Source organism: Protopterus annectens, chromosome 13.part0, assembly GCF_019279795.1.
Source record: "Protopterus annectens isolate FY-2018-M chromosome 13.part0, PAN1.0, whole genome shotgun sequence".
Classification (NCBI taxonomy): Eukaryota; Metazoa; Chordata; order Ceratodontiformes; family Protopteridae; genus Protopterus; species Protopterus annectens.
Window position 1 is genome coordinate 544,467,900 of NC_056747.1, and position 22,319 is coordinate 544,490,218.

General features: G+C 43.1%; 1 protein-coding gene across 2 annotated transcripts in view; it reads right to left on the minus strand.

Moving 5' to 3' along the window:
- The window catches only part of LOC122787459 (glutathione S-transferase theta-1-like), a 217,336-nt gene that overhangs the window by 152,694 nt on the left and 42,323 nt on the right, over positions 1–22,319 (minus strand). For both annotated transcript variants that reach the window (XM_044054190.1, XM_044054191.1), the window contains exon 2: positions 4,283–4,370. In XM_044054190.1, coding sequence (XP_043910125.1) covers positions 4,283–4,370 — 88 coding nt within the window. The remainder of the gene's footprint in view (positions 1–4,282; positions 4,371–22,319) is intronic.

Sequence of the window (22,319 nt, forward strand, 5' to 3'; positions counted from 1 at the left end):
TTAAGCCATGATAAACAAAAAAATTATTAATCCAGGAATAAAAATTTAGAGGGGTATATTCCAGGGTGGCTGTCACAGCTGCTCTTTTGTCTTGCCCTTAACCCATTAAGCTGTTTACTTAATATATTAGGATATGGTCACAGTTTCGCTCTCAGAAAACAACAAAGCGTAAAGACTTCTCATCTTCTTTTTGTAGAGGATTTAAAACTGTATCGTTCATCAGATGAGGAATTGAAAGCACAAATGCAAATGGTCAAAATTTTTATGATTGACATAATAATGTCATTTGGTCTTGATAAATGTGCAAAAGCAACCTACAAATCAGTTTGGGGCAGGAATGTGATATAAAAACTTGTGCAAGAGGGAGTGTATAAATATTTCGGAATTTATTAAGGATCAACAATAAAACATGAACAAATGTGAATAAAACTTAGTAAGGAATATTGTAGAAGACTAAAATTAATACCAAAAACAGCACTGAGTCCAATCTATAAAGCAATTTGCACTTCCTGTCCTAACGTACAGTTTTGGAGCGATTGACTGGCCCCAAAAGCTGCTGGACAGGTTGTACAGGAAAACAAGAAGAATGCTTCAGGCTCATCATATGATTTAGTGTATACTAAGACTGTATATTCCCAATGCTAAAGGAAGTATGGGCCTCCTCGAAATTGAGTACATGTATAGATCTGCAGTTGTGGGACTTCTTTCATATCTGCTGACCTCACGAGAGTGAAAGTTTTGAAACATGAAGACAGTAAGTCTAAGATGACTTCCCTGTTTAGTTTAGCAGAAGTATACTGGTGTCAAGTGAGAATGGAAATCAAACGAGAAGTAGATAAAAAAATCAGGCAGCAACTGAATGTGCCAAAAAAAAAAAAAAGAATATAAGGTGAAGAATCAGATGAGAAGAAAATAATTGTGGAAAATGGATAAATATAGTTGCAAGTATAAAAAACTCTTGGAACAACCTCATGTTGATCAGAATCGATTGCAGGAATAGTTAAGGAGAGGTGAATTTAAACCAGCAAACGAAAGGTTAATATTGGCGGCTCAGGATAGTAGACTACAGACATGTTGGTTTACAAAGTCCATTTAACATGTGGGAAAAACAGACAAATGCAGTGTTTTTTAAAACAGAATTGAAACAATTGCACATCCTGTTGCTGGTTGGACTTACTAATGGCAGGAGGACTGTATACTGAAAGGCATAATACTGTGGCAAGACTATTGCATTGTGCAAACATTATAATATTGAAGTAGATAAAAGACACTGGAAACATAAGCCACAAAGCATTATAGAAAATGATGAAATTTATATCACACGGAGTTGCCCGTTACCAACAGTATAACAAATAGATGCGAGAAAAACAGATATAGTAGTTTTACAGATATAGTAGTCCAAGAAAAAAGACAAAAGTAGAACTGATCATTTAAATTGCTACACCCAGTGACTATAGTATCTTGCATAGAAAGAGACACAAAGTCATAAAATACCAGGATTTGCAGGCAGAAACAAGGGCAATGTGGAAGAAGGATTCCCAGACAGCTCCAATAGTGGTAGGAGCCATTATAAAAAAAGAATTTACAATAGTACCTAGACATGTTACTGATAAATGTAACTCCAAACTTGAATCATTCTTTGACTTAGGAATGGAGTCCATTCCTGTCTTGGTATTAGAAACCCAAAAGACTTGGAGAAATTAAAAATGACACATACCTTTATTAACATGGACATCTAAATTCTGGACCCAATCTAGTTTGGATTTGTTAAAGGTAGATCACGCTTGTTAAACAAGGTCAACTTCCCTGAGAAAGTCACCAAGGCCCTGGACGAGGGAAAGAGAGTGCATACCACCTATCTTGACCTAGCCACGGCATTTGATACAATCCACCACTCACATACTATAGAAAAGCTTTCCCGTTTGATAATTAACCCCTACATTACCAGATGCATAGACAACTGGCTCACCGACAGGGCACATACTGTCAAAGTGGGCGAGTTCACCTCTAGCAAAAGACCAGTCACCAGTGGCATACCACAGGGTTTTGAGCTGGGCCCCTTACTATTTAGACTATTTCTCAAAACTCCAGGCAAACTTGGATGGCCTGTGACTGACCAAGTTCGCTGATGATTGCAAATTGGGAGCAGTCAGAGAGTCCCCCAGTGATGCTAATAGACTGCAGGCAGGATTAAACGCACACAAAGGATTGGTGCCAAAGCCATGGATTAAAGCTAAATGCAAAAAAAAAATATTTATTTTTCCCTTTGGGAAAGCGGACATCCCTGCTAATTACATTATAGCACTCTCCCCCCAAGTGTAGACCCAGTGGTACATAATCTTGGCACTCAGGTTGACAGCAATCTGAACTTTAACCATCACATATCCACAGTGGTAAGGAAATCATACTATGTTCATAGGTTAGTACTAGGCTAACTGCCTTATGGGCTATTTTAAGCCTAGCCAATTACCCCATGTCAGAATCAAACCCTGCACCTTGCGTTTCTAAGGTAAGCACCTTAACCATTACGCCAACCTCCCACTCCCATCTTATAAGTAAAAGGCATCGCATATGGACTTAAGGATGTTATAATTCCATTATACTCGGCCCTCATCAGACCAATAACGGAGTACAATGCTCCCTTCTGCATGTACTTCACCAGACACGTACAACAACTGGAGAGACCACTGAGATTTCTCACCAATAAATCACATGGTACATAAAACAAGTCTTACGCAGAAGTACTGAAAGCCCTGTCATTGTATTCTACCTCCTACTGGTTGCTAAGGGGTAATCTCTGACCCAGCCCTGATGGAAATGCTACACATTCTTAAATCAAACTGCAGGAGGGTCACTCACTCCAGTTATCTTAACTTAGTATCTGACATGAACAGGTCATGCTGGAGAGAGAGATGCATCTCCCAGAGACTGCCAGTTCTCTGAAACATGCTTCCAATTCACGTGAAACAGAGCCCTCCCTGACCCTCTTCAAAAGCAACTTATATCAATGGACGGGTGACTGCAAATTCACTCCGGGGGTGGCACCCATGTCCCTCCTGGGCAGAGGATTTTATTATAGACTCTTACCTCTGCAAACTTTACTCACCAAACCATCAACAATTGGGGCAACTTGGGATTAATATGGCTAGGCTTGTAAGGGCTCTAGGGCAGTTAGCTTAGTAACCTTTTTGAACCTATGAATTATGCATAAAATAAATATTAGGTACTACTCCTATAAAACACTAAACAACCCACTAGTACAACTTGCTGGTTTGTGTAGTATAAGAGGATAATCTGCTACAAAAACTGTCATAGTTGCTTTAAAACTATCTTATTTCCTAGTGCAAGGAAATTAGACACTACTGTGCTCTCCTGGGTAGGGCATTCCCCTGCCGCAAACCCCAAAACAGCATCAAAGCAACCAAAATGACAATACTCAGCATGAATGGGGCCCCATTTCCCATCTTTAAACTCTGCTGACATTTCTCCAACACCCCTTCCTCACAACATGGAAGCTTCCACTACCAGACTGAAATTGCTGACAAAATAAATCAAAACATCAATGTAAAACAAACAGCAGATGTTCTTTTTGCTTGCATTAAATGCTAATTAAACTATACAGTGCCATCCAGCCGACTCTTGATGACTGTCAACACTGTCAAATAGCTATTTGCTCCTTTCCTGGGATGATGTGAATGATCAAAACCAACAGCCAATACACTGTGAGAGTTATGTCTTTTTAACATACCTTACCCCTTTAAAATTTCCTCCATCCCCTCTATCCTAGCAATGTGAGCATTTTATGACCCAAACAAAGTTGGGTGTGCACATTCCCTCACAAGTTCTAAACTGCTGGCACTGCCTATCCTTTTCAAATTGGAAAATCTGTAAATCAGGTCTACCTATTCCCTTCTACAGCTGTTGCCCCCCCTCAAGAAAGGTGAGAAGGCTTATGAAAGTTCATATTCATATGCAGCTCCCCAAGACCAGATCAGTCCATCCTTCACCCCAGCTGGAATCCATACCCTGGCTAGGATACTATGCCCTCACACCACCATGACAGGTAGATCAGATTCGGGCAGCTTGTGTTTGGCTCAAGCACTACTTAAAGGGAATACACCCAACAGCATCCTACAAATGATGCAACTTACTTGAGAAACAGGTGCTGTGTACCACAGCTATTCCTTCATACTACAAAGCCTTAATAAAACTGGACCACACCTGCAACTGTAACAAAAAAGAAAAACTACAAATTTATAACAAAGTTAATCCAAACATGTACCTCTCAGACATGGTGAAGTCTCCATCCTTCAAAGCCGGAACTTTCTTTAAAGGGTTCACCTTTCCAAAGTCCTCAGAAAGTTGTTCCCCTGAAGCAAAATGAAAACAAGGTTATCCTTTTAAAACAATTATTTTCACAATTCTTTACTTTGTTATTCATACAGTCCTCATTATAGCAGTGACCCATCAGCCTCTCATACTGAAACACCTTCCTAAACTTACTCTCACCACACCAGTTTCCCTACAAGTTGCTGTCCCTGTGATGCTGTATGCACGTCTCGTATTTCCTGATTCCAGATGAGCTATCAGTCACCAGGCCTGTAGGTAATGGAGTCCTCCTGATTGCTGGAGTATTACTTCAGCATGTTTGTTATAACTGATGAATAGTACAGCAGCATTCCATGCACTCCTAGACCTTAGACCTTTATCTCAGCCTGTACAGCTGGCTACATTTCTTCTGCACCAATGCACCCAGCAGTCACTAGAATGGCATAAAATAATCCCCCTATCCACACAAGAAAGACTGTCCTGTATGTTCATTCTGTCTTAATTATCAGCTGTGCTATGACATTGTTCTGGTACCATGCAAGACTAACCTGTGCATGTGGTAGTACCGGTGTACCACTGGGCTAGTACGATGATCCTTTCCATTCAGTGCTATACAAAATGGCCCTTTGATTAAAGTATCACAGAGCCAGGTGATGGGGAATACAGGCTCTGCCCAGACTAGGAAGCCTGCATGATAAGAAGGGCAAGAAATACCACACAGCAGCTCTCTGACAGATTTGAAGGTAACCCTAGACTGTCAGGTCCATCTCCAGGAAGTCTTTCATGACAGCAGAACAACAGAAAGACAATATGCCTTAAATTGTCAACAGTTGGAGTGAAGTTAAGTGGAAGAGAAAACATTTCAAGGTTTTCTAGAGTAATCTGACTTGAACAGCTTCTCAAACAGACAAGACTGGTAAGCAATTTTTGTATACCTTCTGCTGCACTGCAGTAATGCATGCTAACTGTAATGCTGCACTGCATGCTAACTCTAATGCTGCACTGCAGTAATGCATGCTAACTAATGCTGCACTGCAGTAATGCATGCTAGCTCTAATGCTGCACTGCAGTAATGCATGCTAGCTCTAATGCTGCACTGCAGTAATGCATGCTAGCTAATGCTATACTGCAGTAATGCATGCTAGCACTAATGCTGTACTGCAGTAATGCATGCTAGCACTAATGCTGTACTGCAGTAATGCATGCTAACTCTAATGCTGCACTGCAGTAATGCATGCTAACTCTAATGCTGCACTGCACTAATGCATGCTAACTCTAATGCTGCACTGTACTAATGCATGCTACCAATAACCTCTCCTTTTCATATCTCCAGCACTCGACAAAGAGGGCTATTTGACAGACTAAAGCAAAGTACAGTTATATAAAACAATTGTGCCACGTGCGCGTATATACACACACACACACACACACACACACACACACACACACACAAAAAAGACATTTAACAGTTTTCTAATACTGCATTGTAACGCTATCCATTACTGGAAATACATCACAGTACGTTTATTTTAAAATACACAATATTTTAATATCACAGTGCCTTACAGTTTCACAAACACAAAGCTGAAACCATTACTTCAGTAAAATCACATTTTTCAAACTGTAGTTCAGCTGCTTTTTGAAATGTCTCTTGTATTATCTTCTCAGATCTCTCACTTCTCTGACTACATCTTGGTTAGCAGCATTTAAAAAACACACACTCTCTGGGACATTTTTTTTAAACACTGTAATCTGTAGCAAAACATTTGTTTCGTTACCGAAATGTTCTCAGACCTGCAAGTACCTCTCAACCTCTTAGCACAAGAAATCTGGACAAAAGGAAAAACAGCAGGAAGCCAAAGGTTAAAAATAGTAACATACTTTAAATATTAATCTGATAAACTTGGAAAGTTACTGGAATAATAGGTTTTGCACTGGCATGCATTTTCGGAAGGATATAAATTCTGAAACTCAAAATGTCTGAGATTACTTAGTGACTTCAATCATCACAGTGCTTCCAGACGTACAAATTCTATAAGGAGCAGACTGAAAATATGAGGTGAAAATCTAAACAGTTGGGATGTATGGCCTTGTGTTCTACTTATATTAAGTTTACCTACTGTACTATCCAAGTTAATCTGTATTACTGCTAATTGTCTTCTCTGGGCACCCTTTGTGGAGCTTTTTCACCAAGTGTTATAAAAATGTCTTTCTATGGGAAAAGATGCCTCGGTTGACCGTTCTTAAAGTGTAAGTGTAGAACCCAACGTGAAAGTCTGTGGGCTCAGAGGCAGTAATGTAGATGAAGATGAAAGCAACAAGCCAGTAACAAACACGCAGGCTGCACTATGTAGCCGTTTAAAGAGACTGACTATGGTATTCATATCTACTGAAGTGTGAAATGAATCTGCATAACTTATTGATTGAGATTTGAAGCACGTTGATATTTTGGTTAGAGTTTAAGCCTCCATCTGATAGTGCCTGTTCTAGTTTAGGGTTAAGTCCTTTCACCCCTGGTGCTCTCATAGTATCATGGGTAAAGAAGTTGACAAGGCGGCATGCTATCAACCAAGTTAAAATGTTACCCTTTGTTTCTTTGTGAAAAGTCAATGAGGGAGTTAGGTCAAATACTGAGGTATTTTTATACTTGGAAAAACAACAATAGCATAGGAGTGGTTAACAGCCTCTGCTTTTTAAACTTCTGAATGGTTCCCTGAACAGATTTGGATGTACTTATTGCTAACTTGTCTTATACTACCATGGCCAAATGATGCTGAACTCTGCTTGTTACAAGTTCTGGATTGTTTTCACAGACCTGACATCTGCGTATATGGATATGGGGGTGGTGAAAGGCTTAAGGTGTGGTCACTTAAAAATAAAGAAATAGGATGACTGCACCATAGACTGAGTCCTATGACACCCCCATTTTAATGGTACCACAGACCAAAAAGGAACGATCAGAGAGGATGTTAAACATTCTGTCAGGTAAGTAGCCCTTTAAACTATGCCAATGGACTAACACTAAAATTCAAGTGTTTAAATTTAAACAGGAATATTGGGTAACCAAGTATGTCAAATGCCCTTTTAAACTAATAAAAGTACCCCCTGTAAGTAATCCGTTTTCCATGTCTGTATAGACTGGACTGCCCGTAGAACAGAAGACCATTAGAGTGTTAAAACTATTACATAAACCATATTGAACTTCAGTGAGGACACCACATTTACTGATAGGATTCAAGAGCTGTCCATTTATAAATTTCCTGAAGATTTCTGAAAGAAGGCAAAGTCTGACTGTAAACATACAGTCATGTGGAGATGGCAGACGAGAGCTTACAAAGTGAAACTTTGAGCCCCTGAATGGAGAGAAACTATGCCTGACATGGCAGAAAAGATAATAATGTGGATGGGAGATGCCATTTTCAGAAAACGTCGGTGCAGGGTGCAAGTTCTGGGACTGCAAGTTGTCACACAAGTTATCAAGAAGCTTTCTTGATGTTTTAGTCACGAGTAGAAGAGACAATACAAGGAGCTAGAAGGGGGGGTGTTGGAAGGTTATGACAAGGTGCCCAAGGGATAGACAGAGGCAGAGCTTATTGGGGTAAATGTGAAATGTAATTTTTACTGCCCTATCGTGTGTGTTTGATTTTACTTACAATTCTGCTATTTTAAGACCTGCTAATTCTATCTTTTCCAAAAGCATCTGGGTTACTTACATACATATATACATACACACATACAAATCATACACACATACAAATATTTCAGCTACTGGCAGTAATACCTTTCTAGCCTGCCAATATACCAAAACAGTTATTCTCATAATAAGTGTCCAGGTTGCTATTAAAAACATCTAAACTAGCACTTGGCTTTAATGTAATTTAGTAGCCTATTCCATGCGTCAGCTGCTTTCTCAGACAACCAGTTAGTATACTTTTCATTCCTATAAATCTTCTGCATAGGTTGTCTGGGGTTATCAAAAAGTAAGAGAGTATAATCAAACATTCACAGAGGTGGCAGTCTGTAAATTCCCTACATATTTGAATAAGGTCCCCTCTTAAATGTCTGTATGAGACACAGTACAAGTTCAGATATTTTAGTCTATCATCATAACTCGATATTTTAGTCTTATCATAATAACTCAAAATTTTTACATCCATGAATGCCTTTGGTACATTTCTGCTGTGCTCTTTCCAGTTTACTCATGCTTGATTTCTTACAAGGTCTCCATATTGCTACTCCATACTCTAGTGTGGGTCTAATGCAATAAACGACGACTTCATCATTTCTGATTTCCTGAACTTTATAAATCTTTTTATACTTCCTATGGTTCTTTAACTATCATTAAGCAATTGACATGACATGTTTGACATGATTAGAAAAACTCAAAGATCATTATTTATATATAATTTTTCTCTAACCAAATCAAGAATATTCATAGGTTCATAGGTAGGTACTAGGCTATTAGTCCTAGGGCCTATATAAGCCTATCCAAAAATGTACCCTGGCTAACGCCACCCAAGAAAATTATTTTCCTGTGCCCCTGTCGAGCAGAGCCACAGAAGTGATCCCTGGGGTGAATTTCCTATTTCCCATCCAATCATCAAGATTTTTCTTGAAGAGTGCTAATGAGGAGCTCTGTTTGACATAGATAGGCAGTCTGTTCCAGAGTATGGGAAGTCTCTGGGACAGGAATCTATCCCTGCCGCATGTTCCGTTTATTGTGGTGACAAGGTTTAGGTCCCTAGAGCGTGTAGCTCGGAGGGATTGGGATTTCTTTAAGTGGAGCATGTCCAACAGCTCTGGGTTTGACATAGCTTTGTATGTTAGGCAAAGATCGCCTCTGAGTAGACGATATGCGACGGAGTAAAGCTGCAGTTTTTTTAGACGGTCTGCGTAGGGCATCTGTTTGAGGCCAGTAATCCTCCTTGTGAGGTATTTCTGTGACCCTTCCAGTTGTTGTAGATGTCTTGTGAGGTACATACCAAAAGGGTCGTTGTACTCTATAATGGGTCTAATCAGTGATGAGTAGAGGGGAACAATGACCTCTTTTTTTCTGTGATGGAGGAAAGCCTTCTAGCTTAATTTTGTTTCTTTGAACTAGCCAGTTTTCTAGTTTCAGCACTCAAATCTGTTTCTTTGAACTCAGCACTTGCTCAGAACTCATTGTAAGCACTAAATAAGCTGCAAATTACTACAGCACTCAACTTTCCTCACTTTTCTAGAGGAAAGCAGTTTTTAGTACTTAATAAATAAGTACCTGTCCAGGCATGTCTAAGGGTCAGTTCCCGGTGATTTCTCCTGTGTACCTGATGAATCTGGGCATCTTGGGGCAATGCAGTAATTGCCACATGTACACAGACAACCCTCTCCTCCTACCACCCAACACTACAACCTGTGCGAGATGCACTTATATAGCCAAATTGGAAGCAAAGCTCTTTTTACCCAAGCCTGGACTAGACAGTCAAGAGGAGAAGGTAAACACTTGCACCACATCACATTCATCACATAGTCCCTCAAAACCTACAGCACCAAAACACAAACATAGAAACACAAAAAACACACCTACATTCATGGAGGCTCTCAATAAAAATGTGCCCAAGCATCAGAGACCTCCAAAGTAGAAACACAAGCAAACTCCACCCCCGCAACACAACACAAATGACACATAGCCAACAAACTTAGTGTGCCACTCAACCACAGCCCATAAGGCATAACTCTAGTCATAGGTGACTCTATAGTCAGGCACACTGATGTTCCACTCTCCAGGCTAAACAAGGAGAAAGTTACTGTCAGCTGCCTGTCAGGTGCCAGGATCTGCCACATAACGCATGCACTCAGGTCACTCCACAACAAGTACAAATATGACACTGTCATTGTCCATGTTGGTGTGAATGACCTGAGACGTACATCCCTGGACTACATGAAGAGAGACATGGAGGAGCTCTCTGATCTTGTAGACCAGGCAGGTATGACCCTAGTCCTAAGTAACATCCTGCCATCACCCAGAATGATACCACAGTACAAGGACAAAATGATTGACTTCAACAATTGGCCAAGCTTCTGGTGTCATTCTAAGGGGATCCAGTATGTCTGCCTGGGATGACATGATTGACAGACCATAATGCTTTGTCAGAGATGGCCTGCACCTGTCACCCTTGGGATTCCAGATACTGGCTAAGGCTCTTGCCACCCCTATAGTGCCTTTTTTAGGCAAGGTTCAAATGACAAATTCAACACCATAACAGGTACAAGCAAGCAAAATCTGAGGGTAATGCTACTCAATGCTAGAAGTCTAAACCTCAAAATGCACTCACTTGAGGCACTCCTTAAAATGGAGAATATAGACATCTGTGCAGTGACAGAGACCTGGTTCAAAGATCCAGAGAGCACCCCTGCATTACCAGGCTATAATTCATACCACACCTTTCGGCCACCTAACCCGGAATGAAGCACTAAAGGTGGAGGCGTGTCCATATTCATTAAGGATATCCACACCTCCAGGCTAGTTGCACAGCATAATGCATCCGAGATTATCCAAGTGCAACTAACTCTGGGCAAGACTGCAATCCAAATTGTAGCTTGCTACAGACCCCCACCATGCCCCAGGATTCCCACTCCTCATTTCTTGATACACTGGAAAGTATTAGGGTACAACCCAACACCCTAATAATGGGCGATTTCAACTACCCCACCATTAACTGGGAAAACTAATCATATACGAACTCTTTTGCTCAACGTTTTCTGGAATTCATAAATTCCAATGCCTTGGATCAACTTATTCACACCCCCAACCAGGGGCAGCAATATCCTAGACCTGGTCATTACCAACATGGGCAACCGGTGTTCCACATCAGAGGTCAATCCCTCGTTGGTCAGATCCAGCCACAAGCTAAATCACCCTAGATATCCACATCCCGCCCCCACCCCCAATTAGGGAAACCACCGTAAAAAACTTCTCCAAAGCCAACTTCACACTTCTTAAGACAGACGTGGCAAACTTCATGACACCCATGCAGACAGACAATAGAGGTACTACTGCTGAATTCTACACAAATGCATTTTATAAGCACTTACACTAGTGCATGGATCATGCTATCCCTAATAGAACCAAGATGCTATCGTCCAAAAAAAGGAAGCCAATCTGGTGGTCCTCTGCCATAAACAAACTCTACAACAGAAGAAAGAAACTGTTGCAAAAATGAGTAAAATCCAATGACTGGAGGAACTCCCTGGTCAACCTCAGTAAGAAGCTGAGATCCCTCATAAAATCCTCCAAAGCTAGTTACGAAAACAAAATTGCCACTGACTCTAAAGACAACCACAAAGCATTATATAGCTATGTCAAGAATCTCAATGGCAACACTCAAATCTGCTCTGAGTTGCAGCACAATGGCACTAAATATACAGAACCAACTGATATTGCCAACATCCTGGCAGATAGGTTCAGTGCTAACTTTACCCCCCTCTCACCCCTAGAGGGCCCATCTCTATACCGGAATAATGCAAAGTTCCTGTAATCATGGCTGCACAGGTAAAAAAAAAAACACTCTCCAAAGCCAAGAACACAGCATCCATGGGACCCGACAATATCCCAGGCTGCGTTCTACATGAACTACAGAATGAACTGGCACTCTACCCAAGTACCATGTTCAATCATAGCCTCACCTCAAGCTTTGTGCCCACAGAATGGCGAACTGCAATGGTTATCCCACTCCACAAAGGGGGAGCCAAGACGGACCCCGGGAACTACCGCCCCATTAGCCTGACGAGCCTGGTCTGCAAGGCCATGGAACGTATCATGGAATTCATAAACAAACATTGGTAATCTCCAAACTCTGGACCCTACCCAGTTCGGATTTGTAAAAGGCAGATCATGTCTCCTAAACCTGATTGACTTCTTTGAAGCAGTCACCAAAGCCAGAGATGAGGGTAAGGTGGTAAACACAGCTTATCTAGATCTCGCCAAGGCTTTCGACACCATCTCCCACTCTGGAATTATAGATAAGCTCACTAAACTAGGTATAAATCCCTATGTCACAAGATGGGTTGCCAACTGGCTCACGGACAGAACTCGCACTGTGAAAGTACTAGACTCCAAATCCGACTTCAGACCAATGACAAGTGGAGTACCACAGGGTTCAGTCTTGGGTCCTCTCCTGTTTGTTATCTACTTCTCTGAAGTACAGGCTAACACAGAAGGTCTTTGGCTAACAAAGTTTGCAGATGACTGCACACTAGGAGCCATAATCGAAACTCCTAACGATGTGGACATACTACAAAAGGGCCTCACTGAGACAGATGCCTGGTGTCAAAGCCATGGCCTGAAGCACAATGCCAAAATGTGTATTGTCATCCCCTTTGGTAAAAACTCTGTACCCATGAACTACCACATAGCGGATAGTCTACTTAATGCCAAAAATGTGATGAGACCTTGGGACACAGGTGGACAGTAGTCTTCTCCTTTGATAATCACATCGCCACAGTGGTCAGGAAATCCTTCTACGTGGCTCACCTTATCACAAAAGGTTTCTCATCCAGAAATGTAAATGAAGGATGTTATGTGGTCCTATCTCGCCTACATTCTTTACTCATGAGTTCGGAACCAAGAATCGGCTCCGACTCAGCCAACTTATTTTCTAGCACGAAGTCTCTAATTGGCTGGGCTAACCCGGTATCCCATGATGCACCTCGCCCTAGCCCCAGATCTCATTTGCCGCTCGTAGAGTTAGGACGTGGTCTCGCTTGGCTGTGGCTAAGTACCCTTTCTATACTTTTCATAAGTATTTAGCAGTCTGTTTCTAGTAAAAAGCTATTTTAATAGCTAGTTTTCATTGTGAGTGTACTGTGTGAGCGAGTTGTGGTTTTTTTTTTGTGGTATCTCTCTTTTGGCGGGCTAGGACCGTTTATATTAGAGGACCTAGTCCTCTCTGGTGTGTTTTTTGTGTAAAATTGTGTTTTTGTTGGTCGGTAGTTAGATTCCTTGCTGCACCAAAGAAACGTTTAAATTAGAGTTTCTTTGGTTGTTCTTGGTTTGGTTTTCCCGCCTTCCTATCGTGTCTGTCATTGTCGGTTATGTGGGTGCTGTGTACTATTATGTCTAAAGAGCAGAAAGAGCATAAACCCTCTGGGTTTAAGAAATGCTCTAAATGTGGCTACAAGATGTCCATCACAGATGGGCATTCTATCTGTGTTTATTGCTTGGTGCTATTCACCTGCAAGAGTTCTGCAGTTTTTGCCATGCTTTTAGCCAGAGGGTACTGCAGGAAAGAAAAAATAAGTTGATTTTGAAGGGCCTGGTTAAACCTTCTTTTGAGGAGTCCTTAGACTCTTCTTCTAGTACTAAGTCTAAGACTTCCTAGGTCAAGAAAAGATCTCCAGCTCCATCTGTCTCTTCGGAGCCCCCGGAGAAAGTTTCGAAAGTGGATACTGCCTCCTCGGCTCCATTGTCCTCGGGGCCGCAGGAAGTATCCGTTGTACTGGAGTCGACCTTGGCCCCGATATTATTGGAACCTATTCGGAGCCGGTCACCCAGTGTTAGGCCTGAGTCTCTGGGTAGGAGATCCCGATCTCCCTCTATTTCCTCCAAATCCTCTAGGCTGTCTGATTTGGATGTGGATAGGGTGGTCCACAGGCTCCTGCAGTCACCGGTGTTAGCAACATTGTTCTCAGCTCTGGCCCAGTCAGCTACGGAGCCAGTCCCTATTCTTGTACCGATGATTCCTCCTCCGAGCACCCCTGTGTCGTCGGAGCCGGAGTGCTCTGCGCCGAGTGATGTTCTCGTGTCGGCACCAATACCCCTTGCGAGTTTATTGGAGCCGACGTTTGCTCCAACCATGTTGGTTCTGTCCTCTGGTTTCCTCAGTCGGACCCGAGGGGGATACCTTGGGACTCTTGTCGGTTCCGAGTCTCCCTCTCGGTGCTTCGGCTCAGGGAACCCCGACTCCAGTTGTGGTCTTGGAGACTGGTCGGTCCTCGGATTCGGGGGGGGGACCTGCCTTCGAGGCCATAAGGAGCGCACTGGCCAGATCATCAGTTACATCACCCGGATCGGTCACTCCTTCCCCCTACACCCTGGCTAGAGCCTCTGACACACCCCTGTCTGTGGATGGCTGAGCCCGAAGGTCTGAGGATACCCCCATGAGCGGTCCCCAACTTTGAGGGCCCCTCAGGGTCGGTGCCTGAGGAGCCCCCTAGAAAGAAGTTGTGCAAGAGGAAGCACATAGACTCCCAGGACAAGTCCCTCACTTCTGATACCGACCTCGAGGAGCCTGAGGGGTCCCCTAAGTAGTCCTCCGATGTCTCTTTCTCCGACATCCTGGAGATTTTGAGGCAGAGAGGCGACTGGCCTTCCAAGACCCCCTCTGAGGAGAAGTCTGTATACCTCTAGGCCTTCGGAGCTCAACCCTCTGCCTCCTGGGTGTCTCCACCCTTCGATGAACTCCTGGATTTGATTTGTCGAAGGGTGTGGGAGACCCCTGATTCTGTGGAACCAGTGCTCAGACGTCCAAATAAGTTTCTTTCTGCTCACCCGGGAAAGAGTTCCTGACCAAAGGGGTTTCTGTAGATGCCTTGGTGGTGGCGGCAGCCACTCGGCAGGAAGTTGCAGAGTCTTCTTCTTCCATCCATCCAGCTAACAAGGAGTCCAGGAGTATGGACCGGTACGGGAAGCGTACCCAGTCTTCAGCGACCTTTACATTGCGGTCGCTGAATTATCTTTGTCATTTTACTCGGCTCCAGAAAGATCTCCTTAAGGAGCTGGGAGACACTCTGACGAGTAACATGCCTGAGGTGGTAGCGCAGACTGTACGCCCAGTTGTTTACCCTTGGTTCCATTGTCAACTCGTCCACGAGGCTCATATCTGACGAGTAACATGCCTGAGGTGGTAGCGCAGACTGTACGCCCAGTTGTTTACCCTTGGTTCCATTGTCAACTCGTCCACGAGGCTCATATCCTATGCAGCACAAGGGACGAGTAGGGCAGCTAGCTCAGGTGTATCTCTCAGAAGGCAAGCCTGGATGCACCGGTGTCATTTCGCGGAGGCCTTTAAGTCTTCCTTCACTGACGCCCCCTTTGATGGGTCCTCACTCTTCGGGACCAAAGTGAAAGACACCCTCACTAGATACGAACAGGAGGGGAAGACCCTATCTGCCATAGGGGCCCGTTTCTCTCTTCCTTCTAGGCCTTACCCCAAGGCTCAGAGAGGAGGGAAAATGTGGTTCAAGAAGTCACAGAGGTCTTTCCCTGCCGCTCAAGGTGAGTCCCCTCCAGAGGCAGAGGAGGATGAAATTATTCTGGAAAACGCCGTTCTACAGGCAGAGGAGGTCCCCGCAACTCTGGAGACCGCGATTCCTTTCACGGGTTTTCCTTTCAGCGTTCCTGAGGCGTTGCCCGACTGTGCTGTTCCGGAGCCAGTTGGGGGCTGAATTTCATTGCATCTGGAAGCCTGGGAAAGCATCACCCAGGATCGTTGGGTGCTTCGAATAGTTACCGGGAGGTTACACCACCCCCTTTTTATCAACACCCCCGCCAGTCAAAAGAATCCCAAACTTTCCACCCAGTCAACAGGATCAAGCAGCACTAGAAGTTTCAAAGCTGCTAGAAAAAGGAGTCATCCAACCAGTCCCCTCAGACCATATCGGATCAGGAACTTACTCAAGACTCTTTTTGGTGCTGAAAAGAACAGGGGACCTGAGGCCCATTCTGGATCTCAGCTGATTGAATCACTACATTCTAAAGTCCAAGTTCCAATGGTCACTCTTCAGTCCGTTTTTCCCTTGCTGGAAAAAGGAGTATGGATGTGTTCCATCGATCTCAAGGATGCCTACTACCACATCAAGATGGACAAGGCATCCAGGACTAATTTACGCTTCCGGCTGGGAGCCAGTCACTTCCAGTTTCGTGCCCTGCCCTTTGGTCTCACCACAGCCCCCAGGGTGTTTACCAAGTGTTTGGCAGTGGTGACGGCTCACCTGAGACGTCGGGGATTCCAGGTGTTTCCATATCTGGACAACTGGCTTCTCACCACCCCCACCAGGCATCTCCTTATTCAAGCCCGGGAGGCTACCATTACACTTTGTCACCAACTAGTAATTACCTTGAACTGGGAAAAGTCTGCCTTGCTGCCCTCACAGCGTGTTGTTTTTATAGGCGCTGAGCTAGACTCTATTCAAATGCGGGTCTTTCTGCCACAAGAGAGAATAAGAGTGCTGCAGTCTCAGATTCACGCATTGTTGCCCCTCAAGAGAGTTCAGGCCAGGTTAGTTCTTCAGCTCCTGGGATCCATGGCTGCCACCATCATGCTGGTGCCTCTAGACAGGTTACACATGCGGATCCTACAGTGGCTCCTTTCGGCCCAATGGTCCTTTCAGAAACTTCCTCTTTCCCACTTGATACTTCTCATGGAATGGTGCAAACAGGACCTCCGCTGGTGGCTATGCTCCACCAATCTGGACAAAGGGAGGAGCTTGATTCCTATGTCTCCAGTGGCCACGGTGACCACGGACGCCTCCCAGATGGGGTGGGAGGGCATTATCTTGGCAGAATGGTCCAAGGCACGTGGCAAGATCACGAGGTACACCTGCACATCAATGTTCTAGAGATGATAGCGGTGTTACTAGCGCTGCGGGCACTCCAAAGCTCTCTTCCTCGGGGAACAATTGCAATTCACTTGGACATGTCCGTGGTGTGGTACCTGAACAAGCAGGGGGGAACCAAGTCGTATCCCCTCTGCAGAGAGGCCATGCGAGTGTGGCATTGGGCAGTGTCTTCCCAGCGGTTTTTAGTGGCAACACACATTATAGGTTCATAGGTTCATACTAGGCTATCTGCCCGAGGGCATTTACAAGCCTAGCCCATAGTTTTGTGGCTTCACACCCCTTAGTATGGGGAACTATACCAATTATTTTGCTGTGCCTCTGTTGAGCAGTGACACTGAGGTAATCCCTGGGGTATATCTCCATCCATTGGTCAAGATTTCTCTTGAACAAGGCCATGCTCTGCCTCACATATACCGGGATTTTATTCCACAGCATAAGTCTTTGGGTGATGAATCTATCCTCCAGCCGTGTCCGGGAAAGATCAACGTGATAGCAGACAGGCTGAGCAGAGCTATTCTGATGCCTTATGAATGGTCTTTGAACGACCGAGTGGCGGTTCAAATTTTCAACAGGTGGGGTCAGCCTTGCTGTGATCTCTTCACCAGCCCTCTCAATGCCAAATGCAGCAAGTACTTCACACTGATCCCCCCACAGGGGGAGTCACCCAGGGATGCTCTAGTCAACGATTGGCCCCCCAGTCTGATCTATGCTTTCCCTCCATTTCCTCTGTTACCAAGAGAGTTTCAGAAAGCCATATCCTTGGGAAGCAGGATGATTCTAATTGCTCCACATTGGCCTCGACAAGTATGGTTCCCCTTTCTTCAGCAGTATGCAGTGGATGGCCCTTGGACTTTGGACCCAGTGCCAGACCTACTGATTCATATGTCAGGACAGCTCCACCTCTCCCTGTGAACCCTCAGGTTGACAGCCTAGCTGCTCCACTTCCATCACTAGCTAGACAACATTCCTTTTCACCTGAGGTGGTACACATCTTGTCTTCGTCTCATAAGTCTTCCAACAGAAGGATTTATTCCAGCAAGTGGAAGAGATTCTCCATTTGGGCTCAGGCCCAAGGTTTGGACCCCTTCACAGCCCCAATTCCATCGGTCTTAGACGTTTTAGCCATGCTTTTCTGACAGGGCTCCGCGCCTGCTACCATTAAGGTGCAGCTGGCTGCAATTTCCAGCTTTCATACATCTTACAAGCCTTCTCGTATGGGCCATAAACCTTGTAAGGCCTTCTTGAAAGGCGCCTGGTTACTTCGCCCTCCGGTTTCAGAACCTGTCATGCCATGGGATCTGAACTTTGTGTTACAAGCCATTACTTCACTGCCCTTTGAACTGGCTGCCACCTGTGAATTAAAATTTCTATCTTGGAAGACGGCTTTCCTGATAGCCATTACATCGGCCAGAAGAGTATCAGAGATTCAAGCCTTGTCCATTAAGCCTCAGTATTTGACCTTCCATAAGGACAGAGTTTCCCTGAAATTTAACCAGTCCTTCCTTCCGAAGGTGTCATCCACCGTTAATCTGCATCAGTCTATCGAGTTACCAATGTTCTTTCCGAACTTTTCCAATAAAGCAGAGTTTAGGTTTCACCAGCTGGATGTGCACAGACAACCAAGATTCTGCTTACACAGGAATAAGCATATTAGGAAGTCTGATCAACCGTTTGTGTCCTTCTCAGAAAACAGAACAGGTTGTCCTATTTCCAAGAGCACAATTTCTAAATGGATCAAAGATTGTATTTCCTTTATCTATTTGTCAGCAGGAAGAAATTTACCTTTTCCCATTAAAGCTCATTCTACCAGGGCAGTGTCTATATCAATAGCATACCATGCTAGGCTTTCATTGGATGATATTTGTGCTGCGGCCACTTGGGCTTCTCCGCACACCTTTATTACTCATTACAAGTTGGACGTGGCTTCTAGGGGCCGGGCTTCCTTTGGTTCAATGGTTCTTAGGAGTATTTTCCTATGAACCACCCAGGATAGAGATGCTGGAGACGCTGTCCCGTGAGTAAAGAATGTAGGCGAGATAGGACCACATAACATCAGGTAGTTATGTACTCACCATAACGATCGATGTACTCACCATAATGATCGATGTATGCGGTCCATCTCGCCTCACATTCTTACGTACCGTCCCACCTGCCCTCTTCCTATAGGATTTGGAGGAAAATTGATTCTGAGAACCCTTCAATGTCAGTTGTTTTTTCTTTCCTTTCAGGCTGGAGCTCCCTCCAGTGGCAGTTGCGTGTGTGGGGTGAGAATGGGATGGCTGCAAACTAGATCTGGGGCTAGGGAGAGGTGCATCTTGGGATACCGGGTTAGCCCAGCCAATTAGAGACTTCGTGCTAGAAAATAAGTTGGCCGAGTCGGAGCCAATTCTCGGCTCCGAACCTGTGAGTAAAGAATGTGAGGTAAGATGGACCACATACATCGATCGTTATGGTGAGTACATAACTACCTGTTTTGTAATGAGCAATACCAACTCATACCTTTTATGGACAATACTAGCTAGTGCTAAAATGTGTATAACAAGAAAATGGAAGTCCACCACCTCTCCAACTATGGAAAATTTTCTGACCCTCCTTGAAGAAGTCATTTCCAGAGAAACCAAAATGAAAGAAGTAAGAATAAATCAGAGAATTTTTTTAAATAATCTTTAGATAAAGATTTCTTTTCTCATTGAAACTTTTTGTAAAACTCTCTTTCTGAATTATCTGATGTTTATTATGCAAACTTTTTGCTATTATTTTATAAATTTGGGGCCTTGTAAATAGTGTATATAGTTGTAGCATGTCTTTTTCAGTGTTCTTTTATGTTCCAAAATTGTATCCATGATGTTCATATTATTTTTTAATTTATCATTTTCTTACTTCAATAAAAATATTTCACTAAAAAAAAAAAAAACTCAAAGCTGGATCTACCCATATACCAGTGGTCCTAGTTTCAATCACTGCATGCTGTATTAAACACTCACCTTTCAAACTATGTCCCCCAAATCTCATATGCCGATTTTTTAATGCATTTGTCAGCATATTATTCTCCTGAGGCCAAATGGCTAATCTGGTCAAGTTCTTCTGCAGACATGCCCTATCTGTAACATCAGTTTACCCATTTTAAGCCATCTGCATACAACACTTCAGATGAAAAAATAGATCTGAAAGATACAACCTAAACAAGTACGTGTCTAGGACAGAGGCCTGTGAGACACTTGACTATAACCTAGAATTTTACTGGTAACCATTTGAAATGTCGGGACCCGCTAGAGCGAGTCCTGAAACACAGAGACTGAATGAATGACAAAAAAATGGACTTGCATATACCAAGTCTGAGATGGCCATTTCCCAGAATACTCGCTTTTCAATGAGGTATGACAATCTTGTATATACAGGTTTTGGGGTGTGGGGGACTTGCACCCTGGCAAAAAAGAGGTTCAATGGAAAAGAGCAATGTTTGAGACCCACTCTTCTCCTGTATTTTCTGCTTTTTGTGGCACATCAGCACACAGCATTTCAAGTGCTGAAATTCATTAGGGAGCCATTTCACCTGTCCAGTTGCTGTGTGACACTTGCCATGTCCTCCCTGTATAACATGCAGTTTTCAATCTTATTGAGGGTACATCAATACCTAGTTGTTCTAATTTAGTGATCAGTGTTTTGTGTATGACTATATCAAATGCTGAAGTTAAGTCCATATAAATTACATCATAGAACCGTTTTTCATTTATAGCCGTTATTATAAACTTTATTTCTATTTGCCTTTCAATAGTGCCATTTTTATGTCTTGGGATTTTATTTGTTCCTTAATGTTGTGGGTAAGCCAAGGATAGTTCAGTTGTTCCCTTTAAAAGGTGTAATACTGCTTGGGAAAATTTTGTTAATTACACTGTCAATTAGCCTGCAAAATGAAACTGGGACAGTTATAGAATCTGTTTCTTTGCATATTAAGTCCTGGTTGAAACTATGCAACTTTTAGTAAATGTTGAATTTCAAGTTGCTTTGAAAAAGTCCTGCCTTTTACAAAGATGGATTTTTGGTGCTTATAGGAACATGTAGTCACAAGAAATCAGTGTGAAACGAGTAGAAGCACTGATTTACAGTCCAGAGTGTAGTAATTTCAAACAGCGGGTTATAAACTATGATTAATGAAAGGGGAGCATGAGTCACAAAGGTGTCATTATAAAGGGGTCCAATACTTATCAGCATGGGAGGATATGGCTGTCAGGCCATGCTGCTTTATTTAACATTTGTTTGCCACGATAGTCCGACTGGACAAAAAGTGTCCGTTTTCAGCGGAGTCCTGGGGAGAAAAACTCCATAAGTTGACAAAGAGAAAAAAAATTTACAAGAGACATTACAGAGTAGTAGCATACAGATTTTAGACTTTACAGCCATTAGTATACAATAAGAGGATATTCCCCCTTTGGTTGAAAATAAAAGTGTGCAAAATATAAAATGAGAGTAGATAAGAACCTGGCAGAGCATTACAAGATATTTCACAATTGAATGAGAGTATATAAATGTTTACGTTTTCCATATATACATTCAAATATACATGTAAGAGTATACATACATATATATGTATTTGTTTGTTTGTGCCTTTCGGCTTTTCCCGGGTAGAGGTTGCCACAGCGGAACTCCGGTCCGCTATGTACACATACATATATACATACACACATACATAGATATACACGTGCGCACACACACAAACACACACATGTACATAAGTTATTGCTCACACGTGGATAGGTATAGTTAGATGGTTGTTGTGGTTTGTGTTGTCCAGGACAGATGGGGTGTAGAAATAGTAAGTGGACGAAGCTTCAGGGGGTCAATAACATTTGCATAGATGGTTGGTGAAGAGGTATGTTTTAAGTAGGCTTTTGAAGGAGGGTGTGGAGTTTTGTAGTCTGAGGTCAGGGGGAAGGTCGTTCCATATATTTGCTATTTCATGGGCAAATAGTGATTCCCCGGAGTTGTTTTTGCATGCGATGGTTTCGATTAAGACTTTGTTGGAGGACCGAAGTTGTCTATTTGAATTGTAGAAGTTCTGCATGCCAGTCAGGTCAGAGGTTTTCTCGGGATAGTACAGAATTCGATGAGCTAAGCTGAGTTGATGGTACCTTAATAGGTTCAGAAATTCAAGCATGTGCAAGGCTTGTAGGGAAAGGCAGTGGTGGGATCATGATTTGGCATTGGTAGCGAATCTAGCAATTTTTTTGTAACAGATGGAAAGTTTATTAAGGTCAGTTTTGTAAAGATTAGTTAGAATTGGGGTGCATAAAGTAGAGTAGATAGGAGGTGGGTCCTGGCTATTGCAATTTGAGATTCGGTGGTTAGAAAACTTTTGCAGCAATAGAGGGAACCTAGATTTTTGTGGACTTTAG